General features: G+C 35.8%; 1 protein-coding gene across 1 annotated transcript in view; it reads right to left on the bottom strand.

Annotated features, from left to right (window-relative positions):
* Positions 1 to 8,116: 8,116 nt before the first annotated feature.
* Positions 8,117 to 26,696, bottom strand: part of PLSCR5 (phospholipid scramblase family member 5) — a 61,274-nt gene continuing 42,694 nt past the window's right edge. Inside the window, exons 6-8 of the mRNA XM_036447474.1 lie at positions 22,790 to 22,951; positions 8,304 to 8,389; positions 8,117 to 8,217 (exon numbers count right to left, since the gene is read on the bottom strand). Of these exons, the coding sequence (XP_036303367.1) occupies positions 8,351 to 8,389; positions 22,790 to 22,951 (201 nt within the window). The 3' untranslated portion in view covers positions 8,117 to 8,217; positions 8,304 to 8,350. The remainder of the gene's footprint in view (positions 8,218 to 8,303; positions 8,390 to 22,789; positions 22,952 to 26,696) is intronic.

Here is a 26,696-nt window from a genome sequence, read left to right as displayed (position 1 = left end):
AAAAGAAGAAAAAAAAAACACACATAGAAGAATATAGTAAACAAAATACAATGGTCATAAATACCTATCTCTCAATAATAATTGTAAATGTAAATGGTGTCAATGTTTCAATAAAAAGATATAAGATAGCTGGGTGAATAAGAAAACAAGACCCATGTATATGCTATTTTCAAGAGACCAACCTCAAAATTAAAGATACACATATACTAAAAGTAAAGGAATGTAAAAAATATTTCATGCAAATGAAAGGGATAAAAGTCTGGGGTATCAATACTTATATCTGACAAAATAGATTTTAAAACTAAGGCTATCATAAGAATAAAGAAGGAAACTACATAATAATAAGGGGTCAACTTAACAAAAGGATATAAACTTTATAAACATTTATGTACCCAACATAGGAGCACCTAAATTTGTAAACCAAATCTTGATGGACATAAAGAAATAGATTATTGAATATAGTTATAGCCAGGGATTTTAATACACTGTTGACCTCAATGGATAGATCTTCCAGGCAGAAAGTCAATAAGGAGATGATGGCCTTTATTGACATACTAGATCAAATGGATTTCATTGATATCTTCAGAGCATTTCATCACTAAGAAGTAGGATATATGTTCTTTTCAAATGCACATGAAACATTTTCTAAGATACACTATAGGTTAAGACACAAAACAAGTCTCAATAAACGAAAAAGATTAAAATCATATAGAGCATCTTTTTCAACTATAATGCTATGAAACTTGAAAATCAATTATAGGAATAAAAGAGAAAAAATATGCAAATGTATGGGAGTTAAATAACATGTTACTAAACGATGAATAAGTTAACAATAAGTTCAAAGAAGAAATCAAAAGATAATTTGAAATAAATGAAAATGATAACACAACAACCCCAAATCTGTGGGACACATGGAAAGCAGTCCCAACAGGGAAATTCATAGCATTACAGGCCTATATCAGGAAGAAGGAAAAGCTCAAATTAAAAAAATCTAACTTTACACTTAAAGGAACTTGAAAAAGAACAAAAATCCAGAGTGAGTTATAAGGAAGGAAGTAATAAAAATCAGAGCAGAAATAAACAAAATAGTTAAAAAACACACAATTCACATAACAATGAAACCTACAGCTGGTTCTTTAAAAGATAAACAAGATTGATGACATTTCAACCATATTCACCAAGAAAAAAATAGAGAAGACCCAAATAAATAAACAGAAATGAAAGAGGAAAAAGAACTGTCACAAAGAAATACCAAGGCTTGTAAGAAAATTTTTTTAACAGTTATATGACAATTGCCAATTAGGATGAAATGGGTAAATTCCTAGAAACGGAATATTCCAAAAGAGAATCAGGCAATCTGAATAGACATATTACAGCTAATGAAATTGAAGCAACAACAACAATAATAAAACAACCCTAACAAACAAAAGAACAGAGGTGAATTTTACCAAACATTCTCAAACTATTCCAAAAAATTCGAGTGAAGGAAAAACTCCCAAGCTCATTTTATAATGCTAGCATTATCTTAATTACAAAACCAGATAAAGACACTATAAAGAAAATTATAAGCTAATAATGCTGATGAACATGGATACTAAAATCCTCAACAAAATATTAGCAAACTGAATCCAGCAATACATAAAAAAGAGATACACTAAGATCAAGTGGAATTTATCTGGGGATGCAAGGTTGGTACAATATTCACAAGATAATAAATGTGATACACCAAATGAACAAAATGAAGGATGACCACATGCTCACATCAATAGATGCAGAAATAGTATTTGATAAAATTCAGCACTCATTTCTGATAAAAACTCTCAGCAAAGTGACAATAGAGGGAACATACCTCTATTCATATAGGACAATACCATGGCCAACATCATACTCAATGGGCAAAAACTACAAGGGGCCTTAAGATCAAGAACAAGATATGGATGTGCACTTCACCATTTTTATCCAACACTAGTGGCCTGGTGCACAAAATTTGTGCCAGAGGGCGGGGGTGGGAGGGTGCCCTCAGCCCAGCCTGCACCCTCTCCAATCTGGGACCACTAAGGGATAACCAGCAGTTGGACATTCCTCTCACAATCCAGAACTGCTGGCTCCTAACCGCTCACCTGCCTTCATGATTGCCCCTAACTTCTTCTGCCTGAAAGCCTGATTGTCCCTAACGGTTCCCCTGCTGGCTTTATTGTCCCTCTCCACCTCTGCCTCGGCTCTGCACCTGGGACCCAAAATTCCCTTCTCCATCTGACCACAGGCACCTGGGATCTGGGCTACCCTCCCTCTGGTCAGCCATAGGCGCCTAGGCCAGCTGCAGCTGCAGGGAATGATGGGCAGGTGGCTTTGCCTGGGAAAGTAATAAAACAATCCTATTGCTTAAAAAATAGTAAAATATCTAGGAATAAATTTACCAAGGATGTAAAAGACCTGTACTCAGAAAATTATAAGATACTGAAGAAAGAAAATGAAAAAATATAGCTAATCTGAAGCATATCCCATGTTCATAGATAAGAAGCATTAACATCATTAAAATGTCCATACTACCCAAGGCAATCTACAGATTCAACTCAATTCCTATCAAGATACCAATTATGTATTTCAGAGAACTAGAACAAGTCTTCCAAAAATTTATATAGAACTACAAAAGACCCCAAATAACAACACTGATCTTAAGAAAGAAGAACAAAGTTGGAGGAATCATGATACCTGATATCAAACTATACTATATTGGCTATAGTAATGAAAACATTATGATATTGGCATTAAAAACAGACATACAGATCAATGGAACAGAATAGGGAGCTCAGAAATAAATCTATGCCTTTTAGTCAATTAATATTTGACAAAAGAGACAAAAACATACAATAGAATAAAGATAGTCTATTATAGATGGTTCTGCTTTTATGCAAAAGCAGACATGTGCAAAATAATGAAACTAGACCACCTTCTTGCACCACACAAAGAATAAACTCAACATAAATCAAAGACTTAAATGTTAGACTTGAAACCATAAAAAGCCTAGAAGCAAATATAGGCAGTAAAATCTCTGACATTTCTCATGACAATATTTTTTTCTGATATATCTCCCTGGACAAGGGAAACAAAAGAAAGTATAAACAAATGGGACTACATCAAACCAAAGAATTTTGCACAGCAAAGAAAACCATTAAAAAAACAAAAAGATAAGCCATTTAATGGGAGAATATACTCACCAATAATGCATCAGATCAGGGGTTACTATACAACATTTATAAAGAACTTATAAAACTCAACACCAAAGAAATAAACAATCCAATTTAACAAAATGAGCAAAAGACCTGAATAGACATTTCTCCAAAGAGGACATACAGATAGCCAATAGAAAAGATGATCAATGTCACTAATCATCAGAGAAATGCAAGTTAAAACTATAATGTGATATCACCTAATACCTAATAGAGTGATTACCCTCAATAAATCAACAAACAATAAGTGTTGGTGAGAATGTGGAAAAAACCCTAGTGCACTGTTTGTGGGAATGCAAATTGATGAAGCCATATGGAAAGCAGTATGAAGTTACTTCAAAAAAAAAAATTACCCATCAATTCCACTTCTGGGAATTTAACCAAAGAAACCTGAAACACCAATTCTAATTGCACCCCTGTGTTCATCACAGTGTAATTTATAATAGTCAAGATTTGGAAGCAGCCCAAACGTCCACCAGTAGGTGAGTGAATTTACTACTCCACTGTAAAATGGGGGGTGGGGGGGGGTGGGGGGGGATTACCCTTTTGGTTAGCATGGATGGAATTAGAGAACATTATGCTAAGTGAAATAAACCAGTTAGAGATAGTCAAATACCATATGATTCATTTCTATGTAGAATTTAATGAACAAACAAAACTAATAAGGGAAATAGAAACAGAATCTTAGCTAGAGAGCAGGCAAACAGTGTTGGAGGATGGAGGTGGGGTAGGAGGCAGGGAGGGTTTGAGAAAAAAAAGGAAAAAAAAGAGAAAACTCATGGACATGGTCAGCAGTGTGGCGATTGTAGGGGTGAGGGGGTGGTAGAGGTGGGAGAGGTTATAGGTAGGGTAAGTGGTGATGCAAATAAAAATAAACAAAGAGAAATAAAATCGGCAAATCAGCAAAATATTCAGTCCAGCTAACAGAGTTCTAACCAGCCAGTCTGCAACACATATTTCCACAGATAATGTCAACTCCTACTGCTTTGTTCACTGCTAGAACTTAATGCTTGATATAGGCAAATAGCACATAATATGTACTTCAGAAATATTTATCAAATGTATCTTTAAATTAGGAATAATTGCCACTAAACATAACATTCCACTGCCTGAAACATTGCTTGGTGCATATAAGTAATTTCATAAAACATTAGTTAATGAATGAATGAGTGAATTCATTGTCCATGCATGTTTTAAAATAATTGCTAGATATCCTTGAAATAAACCAGTGATTATTCAGATATTCAGATATATGTGTGTTCATTTAGATCTCATAAACTCATCTTTCTTTTCAGAAATACAAAGATGCTCACCTGCCTATTTGGGAGGGTTAAAAACATTACAAATTTAATATGTTTAAAACTGAACCCATGCTCTTTATTCTGTTTACTCCTGAACCTGATCCTAATGTTCTTTATGTCAGAAAAAGGGATAGGTCATAAATCTTCTTTCTCTCTTAAATTTCCATTTTCTACTCAGCATCAAGTAATGGTAATTTTGCCTCCTAAATATATTTTAAATATTCTCAGTTCTCTCTTTCCATGACTAAGGAGGCATTAATCCAAGCACCCATTAGTTGTCACTTAAATTACTTTAGTAACCTATTAATTGGTCCATAAGCATCCTCTCCAGCCTTCTTGCCATACTTATCTTTTACCAGTCTAGTCTCTCCTAATAAACTTTTATCAGATAATTTGCTAATAGAACAGTCTAAAATCTTTAACATGGTCTTCACAGGCCCCATTCATTATCATCTGGTACCACATTCTTCCTCACTTTCTAAACTTTAATCACTGGCCTTCTTCAAGTAACTTGAAATTGTTATGTCTCCTTCTCTCCCATCAAGAACTTTTGCAAATGTTAATACCTCAGTCTGAAACATTCTTCCTTCTGCTCCTACTTATTCTTTTTATATTAAATCTCCATCATTATTTCATTCCCTGACCAAGTCAAATATTCCTATCTAAGCCTTTTGTCTATTTCCTTTAAATAATTCTCATGTTTGAAATATATATGCATCAACTTTTAAAATGCCATTTCATTCAGCTTGTTATAAATTATCATAAATCACACACATTATGGTTAAAATAGATAAGGGGAATGTAGAAAATATTGGGTTCTTAACTACCCTGTTTATCTAAAAATAAGACAGTGTCTTATGATATATTAATTTTTTCTCCCAAAGTTGTGCTAGGTCTTATTTTCAGGGGATGTCTTATCTTTCCATGTGCTAGGTCTTATTTTTGGAGGATGTCCTATTTTCGGGGAAACATGGTATCAACACAGCTTTGCAAAGTAGCAAATGGAAGAACTAAGGAGGGTCAGAAAAACTACATGTTTATGTTTATTCCTAAGCATCTTAATTTTTTTGTTGAAATGGTAAATGGGATTTGTTTCTTTCATTTCTTATTTTTTTTTTTTATAAGTTTTTATTGTTCATATTATTACAAATGTTCCTTTATTTCCCCTCCACCATTGCTCTCCTCCACCAGGTTCCCACCCCACCCTCTGCCCTTTCCCCTCTCCCCATTGTCCTCATCCATAGGTGCACAGTTTATGTTCAGTCTCTTCCCACGCCCCTCTCTCCCCTCTCTCCCCTTTTCCCCAAGAATCGTCAGTTCACTCCCCTTCCATACCTCTGATTCTATTATATTCAATAGTTAATATTGTTCATCAGATTTTTTTAATTTCCTTGGTTTTTAGATTCACTTGTTGATAGTTACGTATTTGTTGTTCATAATTTTTATCTTTGTTTACTTTCTCTTCTGAAAGAACCCCCTTCAGCAATTCATATAATTCTGGTTTGGCGGTTATGAACTCCTTTAGCTTTTTTTTATTAGTGAAGCTCTTTATCTGGCCTTCGATTCTGAGTGATAGCTTTGCTGGGTAGATTATTTTTGGCTGTAGGTTCTTGCTGTTCATCACCTTGAATATTTCTTGCCATTCCCTTCTGGCCTGCATGGTTTCTGTTGAGAAGTCAGCTGACAATCGTATAGGTGCTCCTTTATAGATTACTACCTTTTTTGCTCTTGCTTCTTTTAATATTCTCTCTTTGTCTTTTGCTCTTGGAATTTTAATAATGATGTGTCTCGGTGTGGTCCTCTTTGGATTCCTTTTGTTTGGAGTTCTGTGTGCTTCCTGGACTTGTAAGTCTAATTCTTTCACCAGGTGGGGGAAGTTTTCTGTCACTATTTCTTTCAGTATGTTTTTGATATCTTGCTCTCTTTCATTTTCTGGGACCCCAATAATTCTGATGTTGGTTCGCTTGAAGTTGTCCCAGAGGTTTCTTACATTATCTTCAATTTTCTGGATTCTCTTGCCTTCTAGCTTCTGTGGAGGAGTGTCTTCTGGCTCTTTATGTTCCAAATCTTTGACTTGATTCTTGTGATCTTCCCTTCTGTTTTTAGGACTCTGTAAAATATTTTTTTATTTCAGACAATGTATTCTTTATTTCTTGTTGATCCCTTATCATTTCTCAATGACTCCTTATTAATTCTAGTTGATCTCTTTTCATATCCTCATAGGCCTTATCCATCTTTTCTAGGAAATTCTTGAAAAACCTTATAAGCGTAGATTTGAACTCTATATCCAGACGCTTTTTGTCCTCCATTTCTTTCGTTTGTGATCTATTTTGTTGTCTCATTTCGCAGTTACTGATGGGACGGGGTTTCAGGGTGGAGCCTGCAGCTTTGGCTTCCGTCAGCCCCGCCTTCTGCGGGTCCTTCAGTGCTCGCTGCCAGCACCTCTGAGAGAAAGGTGCCCTCGATTTTCGCCTGCTGCCAAACAGTCTATGCTCTCCCCCAATGAGTCCGGTATTGGGGTTCAGTTCAGTTGGAAGCGGAGTTGGAGGTGGCGTTCAGAGCAGTCTGGAGCCCCAGTCTCCTTCCCGTCAGGGCAATCCCGCGGCACAGCCGACCGTCCCTTCTCTGCGCGCAGTGTGTGCACCTCCGGGCCCTCCTTTCGCCTCTCCCCGGGGTTCCGCCTTACAGCCCGGCTCCCTATGGCTGAGCCTGAGTCCCTGGGGTCTGGCTTAAAACTGGGGATTAGAGCAGTCGGGGGCCCAGCACAGTCGGAGTTTTATCTCCTTCCCGCTAGTGAACGCCCGCCAGGCACTCGGCCTCCCTCCTCTCCGGCTCTGTCCTCTCCGCGCGCCGTGTCTCTGTACCTTGGCTTTTCCAGCTCCTCCACACCTCCTTCTGGTTTTCTCCTTGCTTCTCACTGTAGAATTTCCAGTCAGTCAACCTTCCTGTAGTTCTGGGCAATGTCCGTTTTATATTTTAGTTGTATTTTATTGAAATTGTTGTGTGCGGCTGCGGCTATGTGTTCACCTGGGCGCAGCCATCTTGGATCTCTCTGTTTCTTTCATTTCTTATTCTCAGAATTCATTATTGGTGTATAAAAATGCCATAGATTTTTTGGTGTTAAATTTTTATCCTGTTAGATTGCTGAATTCACTTATTAAATCTAGTGGTTTTTAATGGACTCTTTAGTGTTTTCTATGTACAATAGGCCACTAGAACAAATTGATTTCACCTATATTCCTTCTCATCTTTAAACATATTATTTAAACAACTTTTAGCTTTTCCAAAATAAAGTCTTACTACAATAAGATTAATGAATAAAGTAAAAAACAAAAAGGACTACTTACAAAAAGAACATTTTAGAAATTTAGTTCTTTTGATTAGTAACCGGCTTTGGTACCAAAAGAACTTCAAAGTGCTCTCTAAACATTGAACTGATGCTGCAAGCCTTAGTTCTCATCTTTCATGCTTACTCATGCAATTACTGCAAAGGAATCAAATAAAAGGATGGTAATCTCTCAAAGCAACATTGTGCTAGAGCCAGTAATATTGTTTTAAGCTATCATGCATTTACAACCAAATAATTGCTTCAATATACTATACTTTATTAAATATAATAATTAACATTTTTTACAAATGAGCAAATACTCAAACCATTCAGAAATGAAATCCAAGCCCCAGGGTTTCTAAAAAAAAATAAATAAAATAAAAAAGAATTAGGTCAAATGTCAACATCTTCAAGATAAAGAGATAATTTAAACTTGTCTTTTACTTACAGAAATATTTTCTGCATATTTTATTGTTTTGTCATTTTGATTGTTATAATCCAGCCAGTGAATGTTCAAAGAACATAAAATCCTACAAATAAGTATACTGAGTATGAGTGGTGAACTTACAAAAAGGCAACAATTTTAAACCAAGAGTTTCACATATAATCTTTGATCACATAAAGCAATTTCTTTCTTAGTGGAACTCCAGTAGCATGTAATTTATCAGTAGAAAAAAATCCTAATAAAAGAGTAATATGCAAATTGACTATACCTTTGCTAAACCCACAAGCCACACCCACCAGCCAATCAGGAGCGAGTATGCAAATTAACCCAACCAAGATGTCTGTGGCTGTGGAGTGAGCATGGGGCTTGGGTTTCCCCAGTGATGGAGAAAACCAAGCTTTCGGCCCACCTTGGCCTTTGCTCAAGGCTACAAAGTTTCAATTATAGAAGATGAATAAATCCCAACAAAAATAGTTACAGCGACAGAGCAAGCAGAATGATTGAGTTTCACAGGCGATGGAGGGAGCCAAGTTCCTGGCTGGCCCTGTTCTCCATTGAAGGTTACAAAATTTCAATTATAGAAGATAAATAAATTCCAGATAACAGGGCCTCCACTTGGATCACTGGGGGGCATGGCTGGCCTGCAAACCACCACATGCCCCTTGCCCAGGCCACAGCATGCCCCAAGAGAACCTCCACCCTGATCCAGATCACTCTTCAGGGCAAACCAGCTGGTCCCCACCCATGCACCAGGCCTCCATCCTATCAAATAAAACATTAATATGCAAATTGACCATCACTCCAATACACAAGATGGCTGCACCCATATGGTCAAATATGGCTGCCCCCATGTAGACACAAGATGGCTGCCACAAGATGGCCAGCAGGGGAGGGCAGTTAGGAGGGACCAGTCCTGCAAGGGAAGACAGTTGAGGTCAATCAAGCCTGCAGGGGAGGGAAGTTAGGGTGATCAGGCCATCAGAGGAGGGAAGTTGGGGGCAACTGGGCCTACAGGGAAGGGCAGTTAGGGATGACAAGGCCTTTAGGGGAAGGCAGTTAGTGTCAATCAGGCTGGCAGTGGAGTGGTTAGGGGGTAATCAGGTTGGCAGGAAGAAGTGGTTAGGGGCAATCAGGAAGGCAAGCATGTGAGCAGTTGGGAGCTAGCAGCCCTGGATTGTAAGAGGGATGTCCAACTGCCCATTTAGGCCCGATCCTACTGTAATCGGACCTAACTGGACAGTCAGATATCCCTAGAGGGGTCCCAGATTGAAGAGGGTGCAGTCTGGGCTGAGGGACACCTCCCACCCCCCATCCCCATATATGAATTTCATGCACCAGGCCTCTAGTAAAAAATAATTTGTAAGCTTCATGACATTTTCATGTCTAATTTTTCGAGCAAAAGTAGACTGGTTTGGCTCAGGGGATAGAGTGTTGGCCTGCAGTAAATTACTGGGAGCTTCAACATGGTGCTGACTATCTAGCAGGAAGCTGAGACATGGCAGACAGAACAGTGGGGAGGAGTCTTAGACCAGCCCCCATGGGACATTAAATACTCAGCTAAAGTGTATGAACTTTACTACATCACTACTTCACTTTTTTTTTTTTATCTTTTACTTAAGAAACTATTTTTTTAAATTTTCTTTACTTTTTAAAATTATTTTTGTTTATTATTATTATTATTATTACTACTAGAGTCTGGTTCATGGAATCCTATACCAGTGGAGTCCTTCAGCCTCGCCTGCAGGGATCAGGCCAGGCTGGCAGTCCAATATCCCCTGAGGGTCCCAGAGTGCAAAAGACCACTCTGGAAAGTAGCTGTCACTTGGTAGCTCCTGTGTTGAGCATCTGCCCCCTGTTGGTTGGTGTACATAATAGTTACCTGACAATTGCGTGGTCAAAACAGTCAGACAGTCACTTAGTCACTTAAAATAAAACTATTTTATTTATTCTACTTTGTATTTTACTTAAGAAACTATTTTATTTTAATTTTCTTTATTTTTATTTATTATTATTATTACTACTAGTCCTGGTGCATGGAATCCTACACCAGTGGAATCCTTCAGCCTGGTCTGCAGGGATCAGGCCAGGCTGGCAGTCCAACATCCCCTGAGGAGTCCCAGAGCGCAAGAGACCATTCTGGAAAAAATAGTTTCTTAAGTAAAATAAAAAGTAGAATAAATAAAATTAAAAAATAAATTTTATATACCGGTATATTTTTATTTTATTATTATTTTATCATTATTTTACCCTATCTTATTTTTTTCCTTTATGCCAACCCTTTCTTTCTCAGTTCCCTCTTTTTCATCTTGTTTCTCTTCTGTTCCTGAATTAGTTTTTCTCTCTCCTTTTTTTTTACTCCTTAAAATTTTATCTTCTTTATCTGCTTTATTGATGTATTACTATTATAGTATCTGTTGGCTTACTCATATATCTAATTTCCTCTCCCCTGCTCCAAGTCCATGGACCCTTCCCTTTTCTCTTTCTTCACTAGCCAATTTATTTTCTGGTTGTTATTGTTTGTTTGATTGTTTGTTGGTTTATTTTTGTTTTCTACTTTGTTTTTGTTTTTGTTTTGTTTCATTTCCTTGCTTGTTTTCTTCTTCAGCTAAGAGAAGACCAGGCCCCTTCTATTTTCACTCACCAAACTCAGGCCTATCTGCTCCCTACTCTATTCTCCTTTTCCAAAAATAAAGAAATATATAGATAAATAGATGAAAGAAAGAGAAAAGTTTTTTTTATTGAGTATTTCTTTTTTTACTTTTCTTCTTATACACACATTCACTTTTTCCTCCTCTAAACTGAATAGTGGCCATTCCACCATTCACTCAATTCTTTTTTTTTTTTTTTAATATATTTTATTGATTTTTCACAGAGAGGAAGAGAGAGGGATAGAGAGTCAGAAACATCGATGAGAGAGAATCATTGATCAGCGGCCTCTTGCACACCCTCCTCGGGGGATGTGCCCGCAACCAAGGTACATGCCCTTGCCCGGAATCGAACCTGGGACCTTTCAGTCCACAGGCCGATGCTCTATCCACTGAGCCAAACCGGTCCCGGCTCAATTCTTTTACCTTACCTTCTAGAAATAAACTCTGCCTCTTCAGATTCAGCTCCCCTTTTTTTCTGGATGTTTGCTCTTTGCATTTTTTTGTTTAGTTGTTGGTTTTGTGAAACTTTCCCCTCATATGCATATATATTTTCCCCCTTTTTTTTCATCTTTTTTTTTCCTCTCTTACCTTTTTTCTTTTTCTCAATATCAATTTTGCATGTTTTTCTCTACCCTAATTATCTTTTCTCTGGTGGTCACCTTTAGTTGGGGTTATTGGTGTAATGGATACACTCCTGTTTTGTTCCATCTGTGTCATGTCTTGTCAAGTTGTATTTTGTGCCTTTGATTAACATGGTAGAAAGTGAGCAACATAAACAGACACCCAAAGAGGAGAAAACATGGGAAGACAAAGAAACAGCCCCATATGAATGATAAAGAGGAATCATCAGAAAAGGAAGTAAATGAAATGGGATCAAGCAATTTGTCAGAGAAAGAATTCAGAGCAATGGTCATAAGAACTCTAAAAAGGATGGAAGACAAATTCAACAACATGTGTAAGAATCATCAGGACATGAAGAAGAATCAAGAAGAAATGAAGAATAACATCGCTACAATGTAGAACACAATAGTAAGCATCAACAGTAGACTAGAAGAAGCTGAAGACCACATCAGTGAGTTAGAATACAAGGTAGGAAAAAACACCCAAGCAGAGCAGTAACTGGACAAAAAACTTAAAAAACAGAAGAAGAGCCTTTGGAAACTTAGGAACAACATGAAATGAATCAATATCCTCAAAGGAGAGGAAACTGAACAAGGAATAGAAAACATGTTTGAAGAAATAATGGCAGAAAACTTCCCTGATATTGAAAAAAACACACACAAAAAAACCAACTCCACACAAGTCCAGGAAGCTCACAGAGTCCCTAACAAGATGAACCCAAAAAGACCAACACCAAGACACATCATAATTAAACTGGCAAATACCAATGACAAAGTAAGAATCTTAAAGGCTGCCAGAGAGACAGAAAGTTATCTCCAAGGGAAATCCCTTTAGTTTATCAACTGACTTCTCAACAGAAACACATCAGGCCAGGAGGCAATGGAATGAAATATACAAAGGGATTCAAAGCAAGGGACTGAATCCATGAATACGATAGCTAGCAAGGCTAACATTCAAAATTAAAGGGTGAATCAGGAGCTTAACAGGCAAAAAAAAAAGGGCTAACGTAGTTTATTACCACAAAGCCAGTGATGCAAGAAATGCTAAAGGGACTGCAGTGAAAAGAACAAAATAAGAAGGGAAGAAGAAACACAGGCATAAAGAATAAAAATAATTCATAAAAATAATTCATAAAAATGCAATTCAACAAGAAAATATAACTCTGGTAAACATAAATGCAGCCCATACAGGAGCACCCAAATACATAAAAAAAATTCTGGCAGATATCAAGGGAGAAATCAATAGAAACACAGTCATAGTAGAGGACTTTAATACCCATTGATACCATTGGATAAATCCTCTAAACAAAAAATAAACAAAGAAATAGCAGTCCTAAATGACTCACTAGAGCAGGTGGACTTAATTGACATTTTCAGATCATTTCACCTCAAAGCTACAGAATATACATTCTTAAATGTACATGGGCCATTTTCAAAGATAGACCACATATTGGGACACAGACAAAATCTCTTCAAATTCAAGAAATAGAAATCATATTAATCATCTTCTCAGACCACAATAATACAAAATTAGAAGTCAACTAAAATAAAAAAATTAAACACTTGGAGGTTAAATAGCATGCTATTTCACAATGATTAGGTTACCAAAACCATCAAAGAAAAAATGAAAAGCATCTTGGTAAGAAATGACAATGAAAACACAATAATACAAAATCTATGGGAAACAGTGAAAACAGTCTCAAGCAAGGTTAACAAATTATCTAACTGTACATTCAAAGAGTTAAAAGACAGCAACAAGAAAAGCACAGAACAAGCAGAAAAAGGAAAATAATAAAGACCAAGGAGGAAATAAAAGACCTAGGGACTCCCCCCCCCCGCTAAAAAAAAATCATGAAAAACCCACATAACAAAAACAAACAAGCAAACAATAACAACAACAACAACAAAACTACACAACACAAAATATCAATAAAACCTAAAGCTAGTTCTTTGAAAGGATAAACAAGATCAATGAATCTGTATCCAGGCACCTAGAGACAAAGAGAGAGGACCCAAATAAACAAAATCAGAAACAAAAGAGGCAAAGTAACAATTGACCTGACAGAAATACAAAGGATTATGAAAAAATTTTATGAACAACTCTACTCCAACAAACTGGACAACCTAGAAGATATGGGCATACTCTTAGAAAAATACAAGCTCCCCAAAGTCAATCAGGAAGAATGAAAAACCTGAATAGGCTGATAACTACCAAAGAAATTGGAGCAGTAATAAAAAATCTTTCAGCAAAAAAAAAAAGCCCTGATAGGGATGGCTTTACAGGGGAGTTTTACCAAGCATTCAAAAAAGAACTAAAACATATCCTCCTCAGACTCTTCCAAAAAAATTCAAGAAGAATGCACACTTACAAGCTCTTTCTATGAAGACAGCATTACACTTGTTCCAAAAGCAGATAATGACACTACAAAGAAAGAGAACTACAGGCCACTATCCTTGATGAACATAGATGTTAAAGTCATCAACAAAATTCTAGCAATGCGGATCCAGCATTATATTAGAAAGATCATACTCCATGACCAAGTGGGAATTATTCCAGGGATGCAAGAAAGCTAAAATTCCACAAATTAATAAATGTGATACATTAAAAAAAATTGAGAGACAAAAATTACATAATCATATCCATTGATTAAAAAAAAACCAAAAAAAAACAATGAATCAAATTCAACACCCTTTCTGAATAATAACTCTCAGCAAAGTGGAAATAGAGGGATAATATGTCAACATATAAAAGGCCTTATGTGAAAAACCTCTAGCCAACATCATATTCAATGGGCAAAAACTAAATATATTTCCCCTTAGAACAGAAACTAGACAGGGATGCCCACTCTCATCACTCCTGTTCAATATAGTGCTAGCTATAGCAATCAGACAAGAAAAAGAAATAAAAGGCATCCCAATTAGAAAAGAAGAAGAAAACTGTAATTATTTTCAGATGACATGATATTGTACATAAACCCCCCCCAAAGACTCCACCAAAAACTACTAGATTTAATAAATGAATTTGGCAATGTAGCAGGATGCAAAATTAACACCCAGAAATCTATGTTTTTTTTATACACCAATAATGCACTCACAAAAAAGAGAAACTAAAAGAAAATCCCATTCACCATTGCACAAAAAAATAAAAATAAATAAATAAATAAATAAATAAATAAATAAATAAATAAGATACCTAGGAATAAGGAGATAAAAGACATATATTTGAAAAACAACAGGATATTGAAAAAAAAATAGAGGAAGACATAAACAAATGGAAGAACAAACTGTGTTCATGGATTGGTAGAGTAATCATCATTAAAATGTTCATAGTACCCAAAGCAATTTATAGATTCAATGCAATCCCCATTACAATAGTAACAGAATATTTCAAAGACATAGAACAGACTCTCCAAAAATTCACCTGGGATAAGAAAAGACCCCCAATAGCCACAGCAATCTTGAGAAAGAAGAATAAAGTTGGAGGAATCACAATACCAGATATCAAGCTAATTACAAAGCTGTGGTTCTCAAAACTGCCTAGTTTTAGCAGGGTCTCTCTTTTCTGCATCTAGTTCAGCTAGAGAGCAGTCCAGTTCCTGCGTAGGGGCGGCTGGGGATTGATAAAAATGAAAGAAAGAGACAAGACACAGAGAAGGAAAAAGCTGGGGCTGGGTGGGACCGCTGTCTCTCCCCTTCTGATGGAGAGACAGGGACCCAGAGCAGATGCAGTGTATTTATTTTATACCCCCAAATACCAGGAAGTTTTCCTATTAATTCCCTGTGCTTGGCTGGATTTACATAATGAAACTTACCCCCTAGCACCTGGGCTGAAATGAAGGTCAAGCTGCTAACACTTCTGCCTTTTGGTAGAATGTATTTTCAGGGCATGGCTTTGCCAAATGCCTTAGATTTAGCTGACAATTTAAAGAAATGCCCATGTGCCTTCCCAGGTGCTCTCTACACCTGGTCTTGGCACAAGAACAGACATATAGACCAATAGAACAGAACAAATAACCCAGAAATAGACCCAAGCATTATGTTAAAATAATATTTGACAAAGGAGGAAAGAGCATACAATGGTCTGATGACAGCCTCTTCAATAAATAGTGCTGAAATATTTGGTCAAATACATGTAAGACAATGAAACTAGATCACCAACTTACACCATCTAAAAAAAACAAACTCAAAATGGTGAAAGGAATTAAATGTAAGTTGGGAAACCATAAAAATTTTAGAAGACTCCATAGGCAGCAAAATATCAGACATATTTAGTAGAAATATCTTTACTGATACAGCTCCTAGGACAAGGGTAACTAAAAAGAAAATAAACAAATGGGATATCAAAATAAAAAGCTTCTGCACAGCAAAAGAAACCATCAACAAAACAACAAAAAAGCCCACTGCATTTGAGAACATATTTACCAATGCTATTTCAGATAAGAGTTTAATCTCCAACATTTACAGGGAACTCATACAACTTAACAAAAGAATGATAAAAAAAATCCAATAAAAAATGGGCAAAGGACCTAAATAGATTTTTTTTTTTAAAGAGGACATACAGAAAGCCAAGAGACATCCGAAAACATGCTCAAAGAAACTAATCATTTGAGAGATGCAAATCAAAACAACAATGAGGTACTACCCTGTTTCCCTGAAAATAAGACAGTGTCTTATATTAATTTTTTCTCCCAAAGTTGCGCTAGGTCTTATTTTCAGGGGATGTCTTATCTTTCCATGCGCTAGGTCTTATTTTCGGGGAAACACGGTATATCAGACCTGTCAGAATGGCTATCATCAACAAATCAACAAATGACAAGTTCTGGCAAGGATGTGGAGAAAAAGGAACCCTAGTGCACTGCTGGTGGGAATGCAGACTGGTGCACCCACTGTGGAAAATAATACACAGTTTCCCCAAAAAGTTAAGAAAGGAACTCCCTTTTCACCCAGTAATCCCACTTCTAGGACTATATCCCAAGAAACCTGAAATACAAATCAGAAAGGATATATGCACCCCTATGTTCATAGTAGCACAATTTACTATAGCTAAGATCTGGAAACTGCATTAGTGGCTATCAGCAGATGAGTGGATTAAAAAAACCGTGGTACATCTACACAATGGAATACTACACTGCTATAAAAATTAAGGAACTTTTATCATTTGCAACAGCATGGATGGAACTGGAGAGCATTATGCTAAGTGAAAAAAGCCAGTTAGAGAAAGATAAATATCACATGATCTCACGCATATGTGGGATATAATGATCAACATAAACTGATTTAAAAAATAGGTTCAGAGATAAGGTAGCTCCAAACAGACCATCCAATGTCAGAGAGAAGGCAACGGAGGGGCAGGGAAGAGGGTTAGAGATCAACCAAAGAACTTGTATGCATGCATATTAGCATAACCAATGGATGCAGACACTGGGGCGGTGGGAGCTTGCCCTTAGAGGTGGTTTGGGGGGGTCAATTGGGAAAAAGGAGACATGTAATACTTTAAACAATAAATATATAAATTAAAAAATAATAAAAAATAAAAAGCCCTGTTTAGTGGGAAGAGAAGAATAAGGAGTGAAAGATATATTGGGTATCAGGCAAGATTGGCTGGAATTTGTTATTTGTTTAGATAAAAATGGGAATTGAGGGTGACTACTTAGTACAATAAATATAGAAACATAGTAGTTTACATATAAAAATTCTACATTCTTCCAATGGTAAGGAACCAATAAGTGAAGTTAAAGTAATTCATCTTAAATTTGTGAAGAAAATACTCTATAATAATAGAAGGTCTAATATGCTAATTAGACCGGATGTCCTTCCAGATAAAACCAGGGCTATCAGGGAAGCAGAGTCCCAGATGCCTGCCAGCAGCTGGAAGGAAGGCTCTTTTCATTATGGCGAGTTTGTAGTATAACAAGTGATATCTTATAGTATAACTTGAAATCTTCTATTGTAATTCCTCCATCTTTTTTTCTCCCTAAAATTGCTTTAACTATTTGGAGTCTTTTTTCATTTCATTTTAATTTTTGGAGTTTTGTTCTAGGTCTATGAAATATGCTTTTGGTATTTTAATAAGGATTGAATTAAATCTGTAGGTTGCCTTGGGTAATATGGACAATCTAATGATGTTGATTCTATCAACCCATGAATACAGTATATTCTTCCACTTATTTATATCTCCTTCTATCTCATTTTTCAGTATCTTGTAGTTTTCCAAGTACAGGTATTTGGCTTCCTTCATTAGTTTAGTCCTAACTAAACTAATGTTTAGTTTAGTTACAATGGTAAATGTGATTGTTTCTCTTTCTGAGAATTCCTTATTGGTATGTATACAAGCTATTGATTTTTGGGTGTTGATTTTGTATTCTGCTACACTGATAAATTCACTTACTAAATTCAATAGTTTTTTGTGGAGTCTTTAGATTTTCTATGTACAATATCATGCCATCTGCTAATAATGAGAGTTTTACATCCTTCTTTCCAATTTGGATGCCTTTTATTTCTTCCCCTTTACAGATTGTTGTGGCTAGGACTTCCAGCACTATGTTGCATAAGAGTGGTGAGAGCAGACATCCCTGTCTGGTTCTGGTTTTTATGGGAAATGGCTTTAGTTTTTCACCATTGAGTATGATGTTGGCTGTAGGTTTGTCATATGACACTTTTATTATGTTCAGGTTTGATCCCTCTATTCCCACTTTCCTGAGAGTATTTTTTTAAAATCAGAAATGTGTGTTGGATTTTATCAAATGCTTTTTTCTGCTTCTCTTGATATGATCATGTGATTTTTGTCTTTCAATTTGTTTATGTGATGTATCATGTTTATTGATTTGAAAATATTATACCATCCTTGCATCTCTGGAATAAGTCCATTTGCTTATAGTGTATAATCTTTTTAATATATTGCTGGACATGATTTGCTAATATTTTGTTGGGGATTTGACATCTATGTTAATCGAGAATATTGGTCTGTAATTCTCTTTATCTGTAGTGTCTTTATCTGGTTTTGGAATTAGGATAGTGCTCACCTCATAAAAAGAGCTTGGAAGTTTTTCTTCCTCATGAATTTTCTGAAATAGGTTGAGGAACATAGGTGTTCATTCTTTGAATATTTGTTAAAACTCCCTGGTGAAGCCATCTGAGCTTTGCTTTTTGTTTCCTGGGAGGTTTTATTACTGTTTCTGTTTCATCAGTTGTTATTGACCTATTCATTTTTTTTCTGATTACTCCTGATTCAGTTTTGCACTTTTCTTGTTCTTTCTAGTTCTTTAAGTTGTAAGGCTAGTTTGTTATTGATTTTCTTGTTTGTTTTTTTTTTTGAGTTATGCCTGTAGTGCTTTGAACTTGCCTATTAGGACTGCTTTTGCTGTGACCCAGACATTTTGGGTTGCTGTGTGTTCATTTTCATTTGTTTTCAGGAAGGTTTTTATTTATTTCTTGATCTCATTAGTTAGCCATTATGTTTTGGGGTATTTCTACTGTAGTTGATTTTAATTTCATTCCACTGTGATCTAAGAAGATGCTTGATATGATTTCAATAATCTTGAACTTATAGAAACTTGTTTTGTGTCCTGACATGTAGTCTATCTTTGTGAATGACCCATGTGCACTAAAGAAGAATGTATATTCTCCTGTGTTGGATGAAATGTTCTATCAATGCCCATTAAATTCATCTGATCCAGTGTGTCCTTTAGAGTCACCGTTAACAGGTTAAATTTTTGTCTGAAAGATCTATCCAGTGAAGTCAGTATGTTAAAGTCCCCTACTATGATTGTGTTTTTGTTTATCTCTCCATTTAAGTCCTCTAGAAGGTTTTTATATATTTAGAAACTCCTATTAATATATTGAGAACATATATGTTTACCAGGGTTATATCCTCTTGTTGGATTTATCCCTTTAGTATTGTGTAGTGACTTTGTTGTCTCTTGTGATGGCCTTCATTTTGAAGTCTATTTTGTCAGAAATGAGTATTGCTATTTCCATTCCCCCCCCCCTTTCCATTTGCTTTGAAATTAAATTTTATTTTATTTTATTTTATTTATTTTATTTTATTTTATTTTAATCCTATCACTCTCATCTTGTGTGTCTTTTGTTCTGAGGTGGGTCACTTGTAGACAGCATATAGTTGGGTCATGTTTTATATCAATTCAGCTACCCTATACCTTTTGATTGAATCATTTAATCAATTAACATTTAAGTTTATTATTGGTAGATACTTATTTATTGCCATTTTAATTCTGTCTGACTAGGATTCTCTCTCTATTTCTTTTTATCATTACAACAGTCCCTTTAGCATTTCTTGTTAAATGCTCACTTGGTTGTGATACACTCCATTAGCTTTTTTTTTTTTTTTTTTGTCTGGGAAGCTCTTTATTTGACCTTCTACAATATTTTGAAAGATAGCCTTGTTGGATATAGTAATCTTGGTTTCACATATTTGCTTTCCATTATTTTTATTATGAGTACTTCATCCTATTCCCTTCTGGCCCGTAGAGCAGTGATTCTCAACCTTTCTAATGCCACGATCCATTAATACAGTTCCTTATGTTGTAGTGACCCCCAAACCATAAAATTATTTTCGTTGCTACTTCATAACTCTGATGACCCACAAGTTGAGAACTGCTAGCAGGGTCACCTAAGACCATCAGAAAATCCAGATATTTACATTACAATTCATTAACAGTAGCAAGATTACAGTTATGAAATAGCAATAAAAATAATTTTATGGTTGGGGTCACCACAACACGAGGAACTGTTTAAAGGGTCGCAGCATTAGAAAGGCTGAGAACCACTGCTGTAGAGTTTGTAATGAGAAATTATGAGAGCTCCTTTCTATGTAACAGTTCTTTTTTTCTCTTGCTGCTTTAAGATTCACTATTTGTTTTTAATTTTTGGTATTTTAATTGTGATTAAAATGTCTGGTCATGGACATGTTTGGGTTCTTCTTGCTTAGAGTTCTCTGTGCCTCCTGAACTTGTGTTTTTCGTTTACCAGTTTAGGGAAGTTTTCTGTCATTGTTTCTTCAAACACATTTTCTATCCCTTTCTCCCTTTCTGCCTCTTCTGGCACAATTATTATTTGAATATTCTTATGTTTCATGTTGTTCCACAGCTCCTTTAAACTGATCTCCTGTTTTTTGTTTGTTTGTTTGTTTTTTGGTTCTCTGATTAAGTGATTTTTTTTTCAACCCTGTTTTCTAATTCACTGATTTGGTCCTCAACTTTCCTTAATATGTTGTTTTTCCTTCCATGTGTTCTTTATTTGTGTTATTTCAGTATTTATTTCTGACTTTTTTTTTTTTTTCCAGAGTTACTGTATCTTTTTTCAAGCTGTTGGGTTTCTTTGCCATCATTAGTTTGAACTGTTTCAGATAAATTTCTATATCTGCTTCATTTATCTCTTCTGGAGAATTCTGTTTTTCTTCCATTTGGATTTTTTCTTTGTCTCCTCATTTTGGCCCTATGTTTGTGTTTGTGTTAGGTAGATCCTCTATGCCTCTCAATCTCTAGTGAAGGCAGTATCAAATGCTATTTCTGACTAATTAGACCAGGCAAAGAGGTCTATCTACAGACTGATAGGATTCTGACTTGAATAGCCCAGGACAATAGTCCTCAGGTGAGGAGAGAGGTTTTTTTCAAAAGGGTGGGGTGGTTATTTCTGCCTGGATGCTAATTGTTATTGTTATTGTTATTTATTTATTATTATTTTTTAAATATATTTTATTGATTTTGTACAGATAGGAAGGGAAAGAGATAGTTAGAAACATCGATGAGAGAGAGTCATCGATCAGCTGCCTCTTGCACACCCCCCACTGGAGATATGCCCACAACCAAGGTACATGCCCTTGACCAGAATCGAGCCCGGGACCCTTCAGTCCCCAAGAGGACGCTCTATCCATTGAGCCAAACTGGTTTTGGCCTAATTGTTATTTTTAGTCTCTTAAGTGGCCTCAGGGCAAGGTGTTTTCCAATAGGGTGGGTCAACTGTCTTCCCCCAGGCAAAGCAAATGTCTGTGTGGGAAAGATATCCTCTGCTGTGTGAGGGAATGACTCAACACTGGAAACTTGGGAGTATCTGCCTTCTGTGCTCCAACCTCCACATTCCCAATTTTAGTCCACTCTGGTCACGCAGCTCCAGTCCATTCTACTCTCCCTCTGCTGGAGCACAACATGTGTGGCTCCACAGGGAATTTTGTGCATTGACCCTCTAAGAAGGTGCCTGAAATTCTAGTTGTCCTTTCCTGGCAGACATCTACCTTGCTGCTTTTCACAGCCACATGTTATGTGTGTACCCTTTCAGGAGTGGTGCTCCCTGCTGGGGGGCCCATCTTGGGGATTAGACCCCAGAATTCTCAGTGGCAACCCCCAACAGCTGAGATATCTCTCCAGAACTTCAGTTGCTTTCAGTGGGTGCTCGGCCAGCCCCTTTGTACCTTTGACCCTCTTACCAGGCTCTATGCAGTCTCTATGTTTGTTCCTTGTGTATCAGGGTACTCTCCTGTGAGTATTCCATTGATTATTCTGGAAGTTTTCTGTAATTTAATTGTAACTGCAGTTTGTTTCTGGGAACATATTCATGAAGCATCCACTTACTTTGCCACCATTTTTAATCTTTTGTAGGTTTATTTTTAAATTCCATGAGTTTTTGTTATTGCACTGAAAATGCTGGGAACTGAGGAAGATATTGGAGGGACATTGGGAACAGGAGAAAGCCAATCTTTTGGCATAGTATTATTAAATTTCAATTCTTCTATACAAAACCAAAAAAGAAAAGATTGCTAATTAAGTTGAAAGTTGGAAAGAAAGAATAAAGACATAATATCTTTATAACATGGAAAGTCTGCCATATCCTATATCTATGTACACATCAAAAGGGCAGAAATAGGGCTCTTTTCTGAACATCACCTAGTTCTTTGTTAAGCAATAAAGCTGTGCTGAACTTTATCCAAGGTAAATAATTGGGATACTTTTGTAAACATAGGTTTTAGTGAAAGTGAAAATAAGCCAAAAAATCTAAATTGAATTTGAAAGAAAAGGGAAACTTAGGTTTTTAGGAAAAACAAGGTCTGCCCGCCTGAAATGCATTCTCATTCCTGAAGAAGTTGGTTCTAAACTAGCTTTCAATGTAAAGCTTAGTCCTGGGGGAGTGTAAAATGCCATGCTTGTAATTGACAATTGAAAGAGAGAGAAATAAGTCAGTTACACTCTTCAAGACCATACTTACAAAGAGAAAACAGGCACCAATCATGGCTGCTTTCACCCTCACATCTAAATCCACAGGAACATGAATCCCAAAGTTGTCAGCGTTGGTGAAAACATTGTTTACAAACCCGGACCAGTACTTTGAAATCTTCCCAATTGTAAGATTTTCATTAATTGTTTTAACCTTTAAAAAGAAAATAAGAGGAAGGTAAATAGATGGTCTTATATTTTTTCACATGCTTATTTTATGAGAGATTATTTTATTCATCGTCTCTAAATGATAATATGATGTTACTCATTCCTTTATATAAGCACACGTTTATATATTTAACTTTCCATTTCACTCTCAGAACTTTTGCTTTTCTGACAGTTTTCTAATCCATCATAAATTTTTGTTTTGTTTTGTATACAGATGGAGAATGTAATAGCAATATACAATTAAGGCCAGCCGACCACAAGATGGCAGCAGGTACATAGTTTCATTTATGTGGTCTAACCAAAAAGGTAATTCCTTTACTGGAGGTCCAAATTTAAACCTCAATTCAAAAAAATAAATAAATAAAATAAAGAGAGGGAGAGAGAGAGAGAGAGAGAGAGAGAGAGAGAGAGAGAGAGAGAGAGAGAGAGAGAGAGAGAAAGGAAAACAGATAAAGGCTTTAGAAGGAATTAGCTTCATTTCTAGGTGCAATTTGTTAACTTTTAAATTTTATTACTGATTTAATAATTACAAACACATTTAAATTTTATTAGCCATTGCTTAATCTCATTTTTACATTATACTTAGACATTTACTAGCTAATTTATTTAATAACCAATCATAAGCACTATTTTTGCATTAAAAAGTCCTAATATAGCACAGAGGAAGTTCAGACTAATTTGACATAAAAAATATATAGTCCTTTCCAGCTAAGTGTTCAAAATGAAACTTTATCAGCTATTCAGTTGCTTGCCTTGTTTACCATTCAAAGGTTGAAAGTGATTCAATATAAACTTTCATTTTCAGTATGTCAGTAGAATGTAGAAAATAAAGTTACTTAAGACATCCTTATACCCAGAATAATAAAACACTTATGTCTAAGTTCTTGTTTGATCATAGGGCATGTCTTTATACTTTATTCTTAGGAGAGCCATGCCAAGTCCTTTTGGAATAGAGTGGAGTTAAGAGATCTCCTTTTGCAAAAATTTACATTGTATCTTATGTGAATGCTATTAAACTGAATGTCCTAGGTGGTATACATGAATGAATAAATAAAATATTAGCATACAGTTTAAATCAGACCATATCTTCTGCCTAAGGTGGATAAACTAAGATAGTACATATTGCCATGCGACAACTTATTGTTTTTTAACATTCAATTTACATAAATATATTTATGTTAGAATATATTGCTCTATAAAACAAAGATAGCAAGTCTTATGACCATAACGTTTAAATTAGTGGTATTTTAATGTAATGTGCTTCTGAGATGAGATCTGAACTGGGGAATGTTACCACCAGTGCTATCGGGTATAATTTATGGGACTCTAAACTACGGTATATATGTTTGCTTTATACAATGGCTGCTATTTTTCTACATAAATAAAATTTTTGTAGTATGTTTAAAAATTCCTTAGTGTTTCTGAAATTATGAGTTACTATAGGGATGTACAATATTGGTTTATCACATTATTTCACAAATATATTATTTTCTAAGTTTATTACAGAAATATTTCATGATTTGAACATTTTTCTTTAATTTTTAAAAAAATATATTTTTATTGATTTTTTACCGAGAGGAAGGGAGATAGAGAGCTAGAAACGTTGATGAGAAACATCGACCAGCTGCCTCTTGCACACCCTCTACTGGGGATGTGCCCACAACCAATGTACATGCCCTTGACCGGAATCGAACCTGGGACCTCTCAGTCCGCAGGCCGACGCTCTATCCACTGAGCCAAACCGGCTTTGGCTTTCTTCAATTTTTTTTTTATTAAAGTATTATATATGTGTTCATATCCCTCTATTGCCCACAACCCCACTCCCAAATCTGCCCTTATCCCCTAGCATCTTGTGATCATTACTTATGCTTATATGCACACAAATCCTTCGGTTGATCTCTTACCCACCACCCCTCCCCACCACTCCAGCCTTCCTGCTGTAATTTGACAGTCTGTTCAATGATTCTTTGCATCTGTATCTATCTTTTTGATCATCAGGCTATAATGTTCTTTATTACACATAAATGATCATGTGGTATTTTTATTTCATTAACTGGATTATTGCACTTAGCATAATGCTCTCCAGATCCATTCATGCTGTTGCAAATGGTAAAAGTTCCTTCTTTTTTAAAGAAGCATAGTATTCCATAGTACCATAGTTTTCTAATACACTCATCTGCTGTTTTCAAATCTTACCTATTGTAAATTGTGTAGCTATGAACATTGGAATGCATATATTCTTTCTGATCAGAAAGGATAGTTTCTAGTTTCTTAGGGTATTTACTTAGAAGTGGAATCACTGAATCAACTGGGGGTTACATTTTTACTTTTTTGAGGAAACTTCATACTGTTCTTCACAGAGGCTGCACCAGTCTGCATTCCTACCAGCAGTGCACAAGGGTTCCTTTTTCTCCACATCCTTGCCAGCATTTGTCATTTTTTGAGTTGTTGATAATTGCCATTCTGACAGGTCTGAGATGGTACCTCATTGTCATTTTGATTTGCATCTCTTGAATGATTAGTGACTTTGAGTATGTTTTTATATATCTGGACCTTCCTAGGTCTGGTTTTGGAAAGTATTTAGGTCTGTTGCCCAATTTTGATTGGTTGTTTATCTTCCTTTTGTTAAATTCTATGAGTTCCCTATAAATGTTGAAGATTAAACTCTTAACGGGATAACATTGGAAACTGTGTTATCAAATGCAGTTTTGTTGATTGTTTCTTTTGTTATGCAGAAGCTTTTTATTTTCATGTAGTCCCATTTGTTTATTTTCTTCTTAGTTTCTAATGCCCTAAGAGCTGTATTGGTGAAGATATTGCTTTGACATATGTCTGAGATTTTGCTGCCTATGGATTCCTCTAGTATTTTTAAGGTTTCCCATCTTACATTTAAGTCCTTTATCCATTTTGAGTTTCTTTTTGTGTATGGTGTAAGTTGGTGATCTAGTTTCATTCTTTTGCATGTATCTGTCCAATTTTCCCAACATCATTTATCAAAGAGACTGTCTTGACTCCGTTGTATGATCTTGCCTCCTTTGTCAAATATTAATTGAGCACAGTGGTTTGGGTTGATTTCTGGGTTCTCTAGCCTATTCCATTGGTTTATATGTATTTTCTTGTGCCAGTACCAGGCAGTTTTGAGAATAGTGGCTTTGTAATAAAGTAGGATATCTGGTATTGAGATTCCTCCTAAGTTGCTCTTCTTTCTCAGGATTGCTGCAGCTATTCAAGGTCTTTTTTTTTTATTATTCCAGATGGATTTTTGGAGAGTTCATTCAAAGTCTGTGAAATATACCATTGGTATTTTAATGGGAAGTGCATTGAAACTATAGATTGCTTTGGGTAGTATGGACATTTTAATGATTCTACCAATCCGTGAACACGGTATGCTCTTCCATCATTTATGTCTTCCTCTATTTCTTTTTTTCAATGTCCTATAGTTTTCTGAGTAGAAGTCTTTTACCTCCTTAGTTAAGTTTATTCCTAGGTATCTTAATGGTTTTGGTGCAATGGTAAATAGGATTTTTTTTTTAGTCTCTCTTTCTGTAATTTCATTGTTGTTGTATAGAAATGCCATATATTTCTTAGAGTTAATTTTGTATCTTATTACATTGCCAAATTCATTTATTTTTTCTAGTAGTTTTTTTTTATTGAGTCTTTAGGGTTTTCAATGTACAGTATCATTCATCTGTGAATAAAGACAATTTTATTTCTTCTTTTCCAATTTGGAT

Source organism: Pipistrellus kuhlii, unplaced genomic scaffold, assembly GCF_014108245.1.
Source record: "Pipistrellus kuhlii isolate mPipKuh1 unplaced genomic scaffold, mPipKuh1.p scaffold_m20_p_2, whole genome shotgun sequence".
Taxonomy (NCBI): domain Eukaryota; kingdom Metazoa; phylum Chordata; class Mammalia; order Chiroptera; family Vespertilionidae; genus Pipistrellus; species Pipistrellus kuhlii.
Note: the sequence above shows the minus strand (reverse complement) of the source record. Positions and strands in the feature narration are given on the sequence as shown.